We start from the raw sequence: 15273 nt of genomic DNA, 5'->3' as shown, positions 1-15273 counted from the left end.
GTGACCATGTCTGTGCGGGAATTGAACCGGCAGCTCCGGGGGGTCAGCAAAGAAGAGGTGATCCGTCTGAAACAGAAGAGGAGGACGCTAAAGAACAGAGGCTATGCCCAGTCCTGCCGGTACAAGCGGGTCCAGCAGCGGCACGTCCTGGAGGGAGAGAAGACGCAACTCATGCAGCAGGTGGACCACCTCAAGCAGGAGATCTCCCGGCTGGCCAGGGAGAGGGACGCCTACAAGGAGAAATACGAGAAGCTGATCAGCACCGGCTTCAGAGAAAACGGAGGATCCAGCAGCGACAACAACCCTTCATCCCCGGAGTTTTTCATGTGAGTCTCGGCGCTGAAAAGTTTTGATAACCGGCCCTGACAATGACAAAAAAAAAAAAAAAAAACTTTTAATTTGCGCGCAGCTAAAAATAGGTTGTGCGTTCTTGTGTTGAAGTTGTTGTGTTAAAGCTGCTTTTAGTTGAGGACAAAAACAAGTTTTCACTTTTATTTTTTCCTAAAGTATTTTGTTTCAGGGTGAGGATATTGTTTATTTTATCACCTTTTAAAGGTTTCAGAAATAGACCTGTTTAAAGGACTCTGTAAATGAATCCAGAGTCCATAAATATTTTAAAGGATTTCTGTCCAATTCGTGATGCTTGTCTTTAGTCACACGAAATAACACCTTGCTGCACATAGACCCGCTCTTCATGCGCCTCGTCCATCTTGTTCCCTTTACCGGGAATGGGGTTTAGTGATATTAAATAATCCTCAGGCACAGCAGGTTTATTTTGATGTGAATTTATTTTGGTTTTTGCTTGTTCAAAGTCAGTTTATTTTGATATGAATTATCCCATTTTCATGCCATCCATCTTATTTGTCTTGTGAAAACATCCAACCTCAGTTCCAGCAGAAGTTTGGACACTGATGTTCCACGGACTGTGACAGTGATGTGAAGCCATGCATGCTGGTCATGTACGGATCGTGTTTGTACTTCGCCCCCCTTTCTTCTTTTTTTTGTGAACTTGATTGTATTACACCATGAATGCATTGTTCAGCCTCATCACGTTTGAGGATTTATTTGTAAAAAGTGTGAAAAATTCTACATTCGTCACTTTGTGTTTATATAAGTTCACCGTGACCATGAAGCCCAAACATTTTACAGGCTTCTTTTACCCTGTGGGTGAAATGACTTTGTGAAATAAAACGACTTTGTACTCAATATTGATTTACAAGATACTAACAAGATGAGCATCGGGATATTTAGTGTAAAAAAAAAGCCTGACAAATGCACAGACTAAATAGATTGCTGCCTTCAACAAGTGGGGCTGAATGAACAGAAAAGTAGAATATGCATGTCCCGAAATAAATGAGAAGTGGGCTGCTTTGTCACGCAAAATATTCTGCAGTTCGTTGTTAATGTTTTCGTTTCATTTAAGGGACGTAATTAAGTTTTACCCAGAGCACTATGGGTCTTGGTCGGTTTATAAATTGTGAACTTGGAAACTGAAATGGAATGTTCTTCCGGTTTTGTAGAATAATTAAGCAAAGAATCGTGCAGCCATACGTCTTCTGTCCTGCCCTGGGTTTCTCCACAGTCACATGTATTGTCTCTGACGGTACAGTTAACTGGCAGACAACGTGCTCACTCTTTTAAAAATGGAATTTAATAAATCTACCATTCACCAATAAACCTTCCTGAATGGAAACAAACATTCTCCTGAAAATGTTATTTTTGTTCTCTTTAGTTTTGCATGTTGTTTGTCATTGTGTCTGTGAGGCGACACCACACACTCTTGTCTTATAACCTTCTGTCGATCTAAACTGAAATAAAAGCAGAATTACTGGTGTCATTGAAACGACACAAACACCTGTCTATAAACACCTGGTTTTAACGTAAGGACAATGCAGATGTTGTGCAACGTGCATAATTAGAAATGCTAAGAGATCGAGCACTCCTGCTGTGTGTTGGGGTCATTTTACGCTAATTCAGTGCACTTCTTCATTCTGTTTTATTCGAGGAGAAAAACCCGTCCGATCATTTCAAAGTATATTTTTTTGATGCTGCTCAAGAAATAAAAAGGATGGACGGCCTTAACCTGTTGCGTAATTAAAGACAGAAACTCTTTGGATTGTCTTTGGATTGAAAATCGGGCCTCAGTGCTCAATATGATTCAATCTAATTTTTAGTTTTCCTTCAGGGCCTAATACTTGTAGTGCAGCAGTACTAGAAAGCTGGGTTAATGATTCATTTTAGAGTAAACTTGCACTTTTTACTCTGTAGCCGTCCACTTGTTGACTATTGTCTGTGGAAAGTTTCATTTTAAAAATCGACCACAAAGCTCTACGTGAAAAAAAAAACATGAGTAAAACACGTTTTCTGGCCAAGATGAGGCAAAACACGGTAATACAAACACAAAACTGTGACTTTCTACAGCAGCTCCGCAGTGTCTGCAAATATTTTCACGTGCTTAAACGCTATAATTCTACTTTGACACGGTCGTTTGTAGTCATTGTAAATACGCTTAATGTTTTTAACAAAAGAAAAACATCGCCATCGTCGTGACCCAAGACTTTGTGGCGATAATCCTCAACTTTCGCTTCAGAGTGAAAATCTTTTCATTTCACTTTTTAACGTAAAATACTGAAAAGGCTGAATAAAAACTCTAAGGGACTCTAAGTAATTTGGTTTTGTAGCGAATGGCATGTCCAGGAGCCTCAGCTTTGACTGAATGTGGTCTTCAGCTTCTCCTCCTGAGGAGCTCGGTGCATCCCAAACAGCAGAATGGTTGAGATAAAAGCTATGCACATACTGGGTTGAGCTGCCATACAAGGTCACTGCCACCACAATGCAGCTGTTGGACATCTGTGTGGTTACCTGTGTGTGTGTGTGTGTGTTTGTGTGTGTGTGGAGGAGGGATATTATCTTTTCTACTGCAGGACCTTTGGCAGCCCCAGTGCTTGCATGTGCTGTGTGCATTTAGTTTTTTTTCCAAATGGGTGTGTGCATGTGTAGCTTCTGTAAACTTTAAAATGCACCCCTGTGGTGACATATTTGAAAGCTGAGTTGAAGACAAAGACTCTGTATTAGCCCTTTGCTGTCTCACCTGTGCAGCAGCATCTCACACACACACACCTGGCTCACCTGGCTTGTGGTGGGTCCCATGAAAGTCCTGAGTGAAAGAGAAAGGAGAGCAGGATCCTCTGGTGCCTGGAGGATTTTCCCTGTGATTAAACGTGAGTGAAACACAGATAGAGCAAGAGAGAGAGCAAGAGATGCTGGCTGCCTTCCTGCTCCTTTCAGATGATAAATGATCAGAGATGCGTCCTAGCTGAGAGGAGAGGGCCTTTTAGTGAGCATGTGTCCACTAATTTATGGCTCCCCTATCTGATTAGGTCAATATAGTGTGCTATTTAATTACATTTGTGTTATAACCTAGAACTGGAGATGCTATACTTCTTTCATGGACACCACTTTCTTCTGTGAGGCAGGTAGGATGAGGTGAATTTTCTTGGGAATCTCAAGATTTCCTACCTGGACATCAACAGTTATGTGCCAGACAGGTGATCTGCTTTGTGTAATAGTCCAGAGCAGCGATTGTGGTCCGTTATTCAGTATATAAGGATAACACAGTGGAAAATTGATGATCACTGTATAAGTGTAGAAATTGTGCAGCTTGTGTGTGTGTCTTCTTGTATTTGCTACATAGTGAGGACCAAAAAAGTATTTTTTTTGCTACAGAGTGAGGACATTTTGGCCAGTCCTCACTTTGTGGAATAGCTTTTTGAGGGATAAGACTTGGTTTTAGGGTTTAGGTTAGAGTAAGGGTTATGGTTAGGCTTTTAGTTCTGATGGATAGGGAATGCTTTATGGCAGTGAGTGTCCTTACAGAGATAGAAGTACAAATGTGTGTGTGTGTGTGTGTGTGTGTGTGTGTGTGTGTGTGTGTGTTTTGACTTCTAGACACACCAAGGGGCAGGAGGATTCACTGATTCACTTCCTGTGCTAAAGGAGGACAGAACGCACAGGAAACTACATTTCACCGCTTCCTCCTCATTTCTCAGCACTCCGCCAGAGTCACTGCCTTTTGCTTCTTCACTTTCATCTGTTCAGTGTGAAGAAGTGTGTACACGTAGTATATAGACACACTGCATTATTAATCTTATCAGCGTGAACTGTAATTCTATTCCCCGGCCCAGTATATTGACTTCTGCACTGTGATCATTTGCAGCACGTCCAATGATTAGCTTATTAAAGATAATGTACTTGTCTGCTCTGTCACGGTATTGGACTCTGTCTTTTGGGTCAACTATGGGAAATCACTTTGAATTTTATCAGTATTGACATGAAAACATCATCACATACTTTAATGCCTCAAAATTAATATGACAAAAGATGTGCACAATGTGAAGTGTCAGTCTGTGTGAGCACTCGATACCCACCCAGCATTGTCTTATCTGACTTTGAGATGGAACAGTTTATCTGCTTTTACTGAGTCATTTATTATGACCTTGCAATGTTTGGAGCTTTTTTATGTCAATCAAAGGGAATTTTAAGTAAATGTAAGTAAAGCAGTTAGTATAATCTAGCACAGGAAAAACTCCATAGGCAGAAGAATTTTAATTCATTTAAGAGCAACCAAGGGAATTAAAGTTCAAGTTGCTCTGATGCTTCCTCTGTTTGGATGAATAACTGGTATGAAGTGTTCTTTATAATCAGTTCAGTGCTAAACAGTCCATTTATTTCTCAAAATGCTTTTGAAGAATCACAACATCTCAACATTATATACAATCCACTGTGTTATAATTTGATCAAAAGTTATATACTATTGTTGAAAAAAATGTTTCCTTGTAACAAAGGAGTCACGTACTGCAGCTTAGATTTATTTATTCATTTGTTGGCAAGCGAAGGAGAAGTGGACAAGTCGGTGCTCCCTGCTCCCTGACAAACCCCCAAAAGGTTAACAACGTATTCTCATTCAAAACAGGAAACAATTTCAATCTCTTCCACTCGGTCCACATCTGCATCACTCTACGTGATAAAGATTTACATTTAAAGTGATTTAAATCGGCTGCATTTATGTTCATCTAGACCTGAACTGCCAGAGCTTCTCCCTCCCTCTCTCCCTCTGCTGTCTCGCAGTATCCTGAGTTATGTGTCATTTATTTGAAACCCTAATAATTTAACTTGCCCCCTCCTGTTGTGGCTGTGCGTGTGGTAAGAATGCAGCAGCTGTAAAGAAGGTTTTCTTCCACTGCCTCTGTTCTTATCTCATTGGCTTTGCGTGGCGATTTTCCCTGGTAAACAGAAGCATGGGCAGAGTTCAGGTAATGAGATTGTCTGAGTCCAATTCTTGAGTCCTGTGTTCAAATGAGATTACTGTAAATGCTCAGCTGTAACAGAAAGTGCAGATACTGTAGGCACATGAAACGTGTCCCATATTGTGTGTATGATGCAGTAGAACTCAAGTAGATTTGCATATGTTTGTATAAGAAGCTCTCAGAATGAAAAGAGCAATAGATGAAAGCTAATTATGATTTCATTATATGTGATCACAATATTGTGGGTCATAGATAAACAGTGAGTCGAGTTGGTGGACTGGTGTGTTTTGGACAGCGGGGGACATGGTTGGGAGGGGGGGCAGGGAATAAAACTGCTTTATGCAACTGTGTGTGTACATGCATGTGTTTAAGTCAGTGTATGCAGAAGTTAGCGTAATGCAGGGTGGAGCTGGAGCTGAGCCCATACCCTGTGTGTTTTACCTGCATCTCAATGAAGCAAGTGGTGATTTACCCTTCTACTGCTGGCAGCCTCTCTCCCTCTTTCTCTTTCTCTCAGCATGTCAAACAGACATTGATCTCTTTGCCAGGCAAGGTGACCCGAGTGTTGTTCAGCTGTTCCAAAGTCTCTCCTCCTCTCTTTCATTTGTACCTGGGAAAGGCCTTGACCCCTTTTTTTTTGTGTGCACACAGAGTAGAGGTTAGTGTGTGTATGTGTGGGAGGAGGTATACATGCTTATGGATATGTACGCGAATGTTCCTATCTTCACCTATAGGTGTCTGTAATTATGTGTAGATTCATTTTTATGGAGTTGAAGCTGTTCAACAGAGCCTTGCTACACCTGAAAATCTGTTCACGTTGATGTTTCAGAGCATTCTTCAGGTGACTGCAGCCTCACCTCTCCTGTAGGTCTGTAAGTAGGAGCTCCTACACAGCTGAACGGGTCAGAGCCCATTTGGCCCCGGTGTGAATCGGATTACAGAGAACTGAATGGTTCTCATTGTTACTTAAAGCTGGACTGAGGGGTATCAATATACTTAGTCACTCCTTCTCCTGATTTCTTTCTACTGAGACCCAGCAAAAGGTTTGCCACGATGATTAGTCGCTTGGTTTTTAGATCAGGTTTCCCGCAGTCGTCCCTAATAATATATTATTTGAAAATCATATATTTAAACAATATTTTTATCAGAGCTTTTGAAATAATGCACTGAAATTTTGATTGGTCATATAAGGAATGAGATAGTCATGAAATTATGATTTATTTTTAAAGATTTCAAATCATAAAGTAATAACCTGAACTTCATTTCATATATTCTTTAGTTATTTATTGATTTAGTTTTAAACTATGGTGCAGGTATGAGTGTCTCTACATGTGCATGTCTGGAAAGTGAGGTTTATGAGTAAAAGCAAGATTACAAAACAAATCTAAACCTTTAATTTTAGTCTAAACACTTGATTGATTTTATTCGACTGAGCATGTGATTGATTCCTGATTTCTTTGCTTTGTGCCAGTGGTCTTTTGATCGATAGCTCTGCTGTTTCCAGGATGTACAGTATGTTGATTATTCAGAGCCATTTGTCTGTTTGTTTAAATTTTCTAAATTAAATCCCTCCTTCCTTCAATAACAATTCCAAATTGCTTGATAGTTTATTATGAATTCAATTTTGGTCATTTTAAAAATAAATCCAGAAATGAATCATTTTTGGTTTATTTGAGTTTCTCATAAATTGATTAACGTTACAGTCTTCAGTCATTTGGAATTTTGTCTTGGCTTCTTCCATCCTTTTGTAGCAAAGCGGGTCACTTTCCTTAAATTGGAGACCAAACTATTCCAGTACTGGATGTTCTAAGTATGTTCCACTGCTGTTGGAGCAAAGTGTTTTAAAGTTCCTTCCTGTTTCCTGTCTTTTCAGGACATCAAGAAAGTTTCTGCATCTGTGATAAAGAGCTGTGACCTCTCTGTCTCACCACCCTGGAGTCTGAGGTAACTTGTACTGTTCAGTCTCTAATCTTTGACATTCCTTTACTATACAACACATATTCATTCACCAGGATTTCACACATAATGTCAAATTAAAATAAAATACAAACTGCTTGAAAATGTGTAGCGCTGCAGAAGTCAGATGATATAAAGTGAATGTCTGCTACACATAATACAGTGTTCATGGTATTGCAATGTATTTTGTGCTATTTATTTTATTTATATTTTCAAAATTGTACATTTATACACATATAAGCACTCAGTATCAGTCTCGCTTGCTCACGTTGCATCCATGCAAAACATTTGATATGTGCTACAATATGCAAACTGTGAATGACTGACAGAATTGCTGCAGATTCTTAATCTTTAAAAAAAGTATTAAATTTTTAACTGTCAGTGAATTATCAATATTGATTTATTGAATAACTGCGCAATATTTGTATTAATTTCCTGGCTTTCTGTTCTGAATTTAAACAGTGTGTACACAGTGTGTCTTTACACAGTCAAATAATTCAAACAAGAGCCTTAAATCTGTAGAACTATAACATCTTGATATTTCTATTATTACTTTAAATTTGACTAAAGTTTGTGTAATACCTCAGGCATGAAGTAAGATAGTTGTGTCTTCTGAGTGAAATCAAAACCACAACCCACTTGTTTCTATTGATTAAATGTAATAAGGACGCACCCAGTTGGGAACATAGACACCTGGGAACATTTTATTATTAGATGCACTTTTCTCGCTTCATATTTATCGCTATGACAACAAAACTCTTTCCTCTCTTGCTGTCTCAGAGTTTATTATGTGCGATGTTATGCGGTTCTCCGTTTCCGAGCTCTGACAGTGCTGCTTGATTGACAGGAGGCTGACATGCACAGTGCTCATGGGATGAGGCCAAAACCTTTGACCTCTGTCCCGACCCTTGACTTCCTTCACTCTCTTTGCTCTCTCTGTGGAGTCAAATGCTCTACGTTTTTATTTCTGACTGACACACAGATGGACAGATGTGGGGATTGGAGAGGATGGTGGAGGATGATGGAGCGAGTGAGGGAAACCGAGGGCCTGTGTTTGTATGCTCTCACGTTTCCACTTAGAAAATGGAGGAAAAGGGGAGGGAAGGAACGAAGGCAAAGTTAGAGGAGGAGTCAATGAATTAAGGACAGAAAATGCACCTGGATTTAATTGCAGACATGCATGCCAGGGTGAGAGGACAGGAGGGGGTGAGAAGATGAGGGAAGGGAGGAAGGGTTGGCGGGAGGGCTCCTGGCCATGGGTACAGACAGACAGGCAGGGTAACCAGAGGCAGGCAGTGACCTTCTCTGCTGCTGGAGGATCGAAGGCTTTATTTAAAGGCCTGGTCAATGCTGGGTGCTGCTGAGGTATCAGCCTCGCAGCCAGGCGACTCATCACCACTGTAATACAACTCTCTAACCCTAAACCCTCCTCCCACACACACACACACATACACACACACACAGGACAGGACAGGACACTCTGTGGACACCTCAGGTTTTACCCTGTGCAGCTGAGAGGCTGGACAGAGGAAACTACAGCATCAGCATCAGCTAATTTTACTTTGCTGCAGACAGTATATCCTACTTTCCTCATGTGCTCAGCAGTGAGAAGTGTACACTTGTTTTACCTTTGATGTGCACTCCATCACTGTCTTTTTTTATTTGACTCGTGATTAATTATAAATGGATAATATGATGCACATCTTGATATGTGATGGTATTGACAAAATGAGGATGGAGGTGGTGAAGGAGTTAAAGCTGACAGAATGTAGCCTGCTAAGGTAGGACACCTGCGTCTGTGTGTGTGTGTGTGTGTGTGTGTGTGTGTGTGTGTGTGTGAGTGAAGCACGTGTTTGTGCGCCCGCATGTGTGCGGCTACAGCGTTAGGACACCTGCATGCTTCAGCACTTTCTGGCTGTCAAGAGCTCTGAGGTCACAGGCAGGGGAGTGGAGAGGGCACATTAGAGGAAGCTTCAGAGCCGCCACCCACTCACCACGGCCGTATCTCCACTGTCTCTCCCCGGCACCTCCCACTACCCCAACCCCCACTTTTCCTTCTTCCTCCATTATCCCCCTTCATCCCTCCCCCTCCAACTCATCTTCCCCTCACGGTGACAGGGTGATTCGGTCACTCGGGGGGTGGGGGCGGTGCAGGGAGGCAAGGTGCCTCTGTTGCTGACAGCAGGCAGGTCAGGTTTTTGTAGACATGGCAGAGGCATAAGGACACATGCATGCCCACACTTTAAAGTGTATGTGAGTGTAAGAGAGAGGAAGAGAAAGAGCATATGCTGAAATGCATGCGTGGACATTAACATCTAAAAAGCTTTCACCGTTAGATAATGTCAGCGTTGGCTGTTACGGAAAAACAAAAATATACAGGCAGGAGGCAGAAGACATATTGATTTGTATCATAACATATGTTTAGGCTTTTTCATAGTAAGGATCTTTAACTTGGAACAATTTTGGTTTCATGGAAATCAGACCAGTTAAATTTCAAAATAGACAAAAAATGTCATGATTCCTGATACTGAAATAAAATTACACAGTAAGATTTCAGATGATAAACAATACATTCTACTGCCCACATTTTATTCAAACATTATGTTCATACTTATGAAACACTGCACCTGTGTAGGGGTCTTTTGTATTCTGCAGGGACTAGAACTGACTCCATCCACAGTTTGACACACTTCACTATCCTTCACTGCCTGGGATATATATAACTACATTCTGCCCGGTGTTAGACTCGTTACACTATTACCGTCTTGATGGTGACACAGATGTCATTTCTCCATCCAAAAAATCCAAATGACAGAGAGGATATGACCAGAAAGTATGCTCATTATTAGGCCTAGTCTGAAAAGAGAGCAAGCAAGTAGAACTGGGTCTGTGTTAGAAATAACAAAAAGGGGAACTATTTCACTTTCTGCAGTTGCAATAGATACACAAGCTGAACAGAGAAAAACTGTGTTTAGAGATGGATTGTTTTTAAAAATGTGTTGTGTTCTCTTCCATATCACAGTAGATAATACTTAGGGAGGAAGCTGCGCCCTCGAGCCAAACCTCTAAACATCGAACCTCTCCTATTTTTAACTTATGTTAATATACACTTTTCTCTCTGATGTTTCACTTGTTTAAGCCGAGATTATGTTGTTTTATTCCAACACAATTAGCTGTAAAGCTGTTACCATTGTGTATGTGTGTGTTTTTGTGTAAGCCTCAGAGCCAGTGTTGTCCTCGGGTTGTGACTGTGTGTTCACAGCATGATTGAGAGAGGAACTTGTGATCAGCCGGAGGTTAGTGTGATATAATATATTCCCCTGAATCACCGCAGCCAGCAGCCCAGGGCCTTCCCCTTGCCTGCAGCCTCCTTCTCCTTACACATACACACACACACACGTTCCTTCCGCACCCCTCTCAGATCTCTTCTCTGCAGTGGCTGCCCAGCGCTGGCTGCTTAATGTTGCACCCAGTGTCTAATTGAACTCCAGCACTTCAGCATTAGCTCCTGATGCTATAGAGATGTTAACAAGCCACAATACTAACAGTCCTCGGGACATGTTTCAACACCCAGCGTCTAAAAAGAAAATTAGTGCTACTCTCACTCTGGCAATGCATGATTTATTCAAAGCTCCAAACTATGTCTTCTGTACCCCCTAAAAGGATCATCTTTTATAGTCACCTCCAAATCAGCACTTCATATAGAGAAAATGTGTATTGTGGCTACAAACAGAAAGTGTATGTTTCCTCTCGCTTCTCATGCTTCTACCCGAGTCTATCTAATACCCCTTATATAAATGTGTCTGCTGGTCTCTCTGCATCCATATTGCTGGCAATGCTGTCCATCCCTTCTTCCTGACACCCTCACTTTTATTCCCTGGCTCTCAAAGACTAGCTCTGGGCTTTAATGGCACATATTTCCTGGGCCCGGCTGAAACGGGATGCATCTTCTCCTTGTTAGCTTGATAAATAACCAGGCTGCTGGGAAAGTGCTGAATTTTAGCTTTCAGCCTCTATTTTCTGCTGGATGACATTAATTTTAAGTGCTGAGAAGGAGCTAACTAATACAGACAAATAAATAAGAAGGTGGGGGGAAGGTGCAGAGGTGCTGGAGTCACTCTGCTGTCCCTCCCCTCTGCTGCCTGTTTATACACAGGCATTCATATACTGTATGCAATATGCAAACCTGCAAAAATATACAATGCACTCATACTGCATTTTTCAAGAAATGCAGAGTGCCTCTGTTGTTGTCCAAACTGTGAAATCACCTTGTCTGACTCCTGAAGAAGTCAATTTTTTTTACATGTTACAGGCACTCAGTCTCTCAGGCAGAAAATAAGATTGGCTCCATTCTTCTACGGTCTGCGTCCATCCCTCTTTTGCCTATGTTACCCTTTCATTTAATCTTCCTGTATTTCCTGAGTTTCATCAGAAGAAGTGTGGCAGTGATGTGGTGTCAGATCACAGTTTCAAACTCAGTGGGTGAATTGCATTTATTTGACAGTAGCTCAGAGTCTAAGTAGCTCAATAGTGGATTGCGATTGCAATTTAAATAAGAGTCACAGTGAGAAAGCGTTCATTATTGTTGTATAAAAGACGAGAATAAAGCTGAATCAGAATAAAACATATACATTAACTAGATGAACAAAAGTTTAGTCATAATATTTTCTGCATTTCTGTTTGTGTCTAATGCATTCATCCCTAATTGCTTATGTCTGTGCAGTGACAGCCTGAGAGCAGGTTTATCTTCATTACGAGTTTCATAGCCGTTTGGAAATGATCCTCTGTTCCTAATGTCTAGTCAAAATCCAACGCTAGGCTTCATTAGCTGCACTAGTGTGATTTTACTTGTCTTAATAGCTGCTGAGCGTAAAATAGAATTAGAATAAAAGATTAAAGCTGAATCTCTCAAAATATCAACTTTTGTCATATTCTGCTTCTTAATTTTTCATCTTGTGCATTTTTGCTGCTGTTCTTTCTTTTATCAATTTGGTTTTATTTTATTTTGCATTTGATCTTTTTTGACAATTTTGAGCCCACAAAACCCAAGACGACTGAAAAAAGCATTTGTCACATGACAGCAGCAAAAGCGCAACCATAAACATGTTTTACAGCCGATCTGTAAATAGAGGATGACATCAGGGCATACACATCACCACTGATGACTTTTATCACCCAGAATATGCATAAGTATACTTCAATGTATAATTTGCCATAATCATTTGCATACAGCTACACACACAAAAATTGCTGATAGTTTTTATGCTTTTGTTCTGTCTGAACATTCCCGGTTTTTGACCAAATCCATATAAGCTACACATACGCACAGACGTCTGTTGTGTATAACACAACACAATGAAGTGGCTTTGGCTGAGGCACCTCATACATTATTTTAATGCTGTATAGTGTGGTGAATAAAAAGGTCAGTGGTTGAGAACTGGCTCCATGTAACAATAAGATGCATTAACTGAGCACTGCAGGCCTTTCAGTCAGCATCCTGCCACTGAACACATGTGATAGATTCTACTGTAGACTGTGTGTGTGTGTGTGTGTGTGTGTGTGCATTCAGTGTTTATGGGGCACTGTTGTGAAACACCTTACAGTATAACAATAGATTTTCTTAGTCTATCATTATTGATTGCACATTTTTCCCTTTTGCCCTTTGCCTCACTTTGATAAATGTCTTTTATTACGACAATAGTTTCCTTGTAAAGCACATCCTGAGCTGAGATTTGGTTTTGAAAGTGCTGTTCTTATTAGACCAATTCTATTTTTGTCAGTGCCCAAACCCACTCTCGCTCTCCAGATGTGATGCAAGCAATGCATGCTTCTGTTTGCAACGCAGGGTTTAATTTTCTGGGTATATTTATCACATGCTGTCATGTTGCGGTCACATGACCACATGAACCACTGCCAGCAATTACGGCTGATAAATCACTCATTTACAGGAAGAGAAGGAGAGACGTAGCTGGGCAAAAAGGAAACGAGAGAGTGATAAGAGCAAGGAAGACGAATAATAAATAGCATGATACTCCTTCACACATATTTTCTTCCTTATTTTTTTTTTTTTAATGTTATTGTGTTTGGGCAGTGTAGTATGAACTGTTGCCAGTGAGGCTCATTGACTTGTACAGGCAGAGACAAAGAGACAGATGGTAGTCATTTGTGTGGTTTACTGTGATTGTGACCTGACTGCACTGCTTTATTTACTGTAGGACGTGTGTGTGTGTTCATGTGTACAACTGTGTACATACCTGCACAAGAAAATGCATTTGCGTCATGACATAGACAGCGATCCACAGACAAGATCGTTATTTCTCTCAGGTTTCTCTCACTGTATACAGCAGGGCAAACACACTGATGGTTGTGTTCACAGCTTGTCCATCTAGTACATGGTCTTTTTGATCTATATAATAAGATTAACATAATTAATAATTGACAGAACTATGAGCTTTATAAGTCATAAAGAGGTCTTGGTATGAGAGTGAGGTCTAACCAGTGCAGCGTCTAGAGGAGTTACATCAGAACGTGTGTCTCAGCAGCTGAGGTCAGTGCTCTGCAAAGACTCAACCTACCCACTCACTGGAACAGGCTGATTAAAGATTCATGACAAAAAAGAAAAAGAGACCCACTTCTAATGGGCTGGAAGAGGATGAGCTGTGGTTTCTCCTCTGACAGTCTGAGCTCTCATTCGCTGAAGACAGCGGTCACTAACCGACTAAAGGTGTTGTTACAATGAGACCATTGAGAGGAGTTGAGTCAGTTAGGTTTCCTGCTGCAGAGTAAATATGATAAAAGATCAGGAATCAGCTGTTACTCTGTGTGTGTGTGAGAGAGAGAGAGAGAGAGAGAGAGAGAGAGACAAAGAGGATATTTTTGTTATTTCTACCCCCCCCCCCAAAAAAAAATTAACTGCTGATTTCTACTGTGCAGAAATACAGTATGTCTCATGGCAGTGTTTGTGTATATTAATTCAACAGTGGCAGGACCCCGCCGTCTGTGGTTTTGCCAGTAGAGTGATTATGAAAGCCTACGACAGGAGCAGCTCTTCTGGGGAGAGAAATAAATTGTGTACACAATAACTGCACCAGAATACAAAGTCAACACTGTGTGCATGTGTATTTATACTTGTGTGGTATGCATTGCCACAGACTCTCCAGCATGCAAAAATCTTTCATTTTTCCAGAGGAGAAGACAGTGTGATGCGTTACATTCTCCCTGCTTAAACACCAGTAAAGGAAACTTTGTAATATCCTTAGAAAAGGGGGTGTCGATTAGTTTTCTTTCTTCTTTTTATTTTTCATTTTCTAATGTTTAGTCTGCTTCATGGCAGTGGTGGAAGGAGTACTCAAATCTTTTCCCTAGGTAAAAGTAACAATGCAAAAATATCCTGCATTCAAAATGTTACTTAAATAAAAGTACAAAGGTATTAGCATCAAAACATACTTAAAGTACTAAAAGTAAAAGTATTCATTATGCAGAACGGCACAATTCACATTTGTATATCATATTATTGTGTTATAATTAATATAATTGCATTTATTGTTGCAGTTGGTGGGGGTAGTTTTAAATGGCTTGTATTGCGTTTAATTTGAATTACTGCTGGTTAGCTTAAGAATTTTCCACCACAGATCAATGAGGTCTTATAGTTACACTCTAATGAGTAATGAGTAACTAAAGCTATGAAATAAATGTAGTACAACATTTGCCTCTAAAATGTAGTAAAGTCAAAGTATGAAGTAACAGAAAATGAAAATACTCAAGTAAAGTACAGACACCTCAAAATTGTACTTAAGTACAGTACTTGAGTAAATGTACTTAGTTACATTCCACCACTGCTTCATGGTTGGTAAGACAACAAAAATAAACAGGGAGTGGACAAATTTCTAGTCAAGTTTATTATTGATTATCTATGGCCATGGTGTAGTTAACACCAGCCTCCAAATCCTTTTGGTTTTGGAGTCCTGGACCTCCCTCTTCCCATTGTTTCACTCTCTCTCATCTGCTGTGG

The 15273-nt window shown here is 40.5% G+C and overlaps 1 protein-coding gene across 1 annotated transcript in view; it reads left to right on the top strand.

Annotated features, from left to right (window-relative positions):
• LOC109967395 (transcription factor Maf-like) overlaps positions 1–15273 on the top strand; it is a 44824-nt gene that overhangs the window by 892 nt on the left and 28659 nt on the right. The window contains exons 1-2 of the mRNA XM_020612925.1: positions 1–326; positions 7180–7250. The exon at positions 1–326 is cut by the window's left edge and continues 892 nt beyond it. Of these exons, the coding sequence (XP_020468581.1) occupies positions 1–326; positions 7180–7207 (354 nt within the window). The 3' untranslated portion in view covers positions 7208–7250. The remainder of the gene's footprint in view (positions 327–7179; positions 7251–15273) is intronic.

The sequence above is a fragment of the Monopterus albus genome, unplaced genomic scaffold (genome assembly GCF_001952655.1).
Source record: "Monopterus albus unplaced genomic scaffold, M_albus_1.0 scaffold5.1, whole genome shotgun sequence".
NCBI classification, from domain to species: domain Eukaryota; kingdom Metazoa; phylum Chordata; class Actinopteri; order Synbranchiformes; family Synbranchidae; genus Monopterus; species Monopterus albus.
This window is presented reverse-complemented; position numbering and strand designations above follow the sequence as displayed.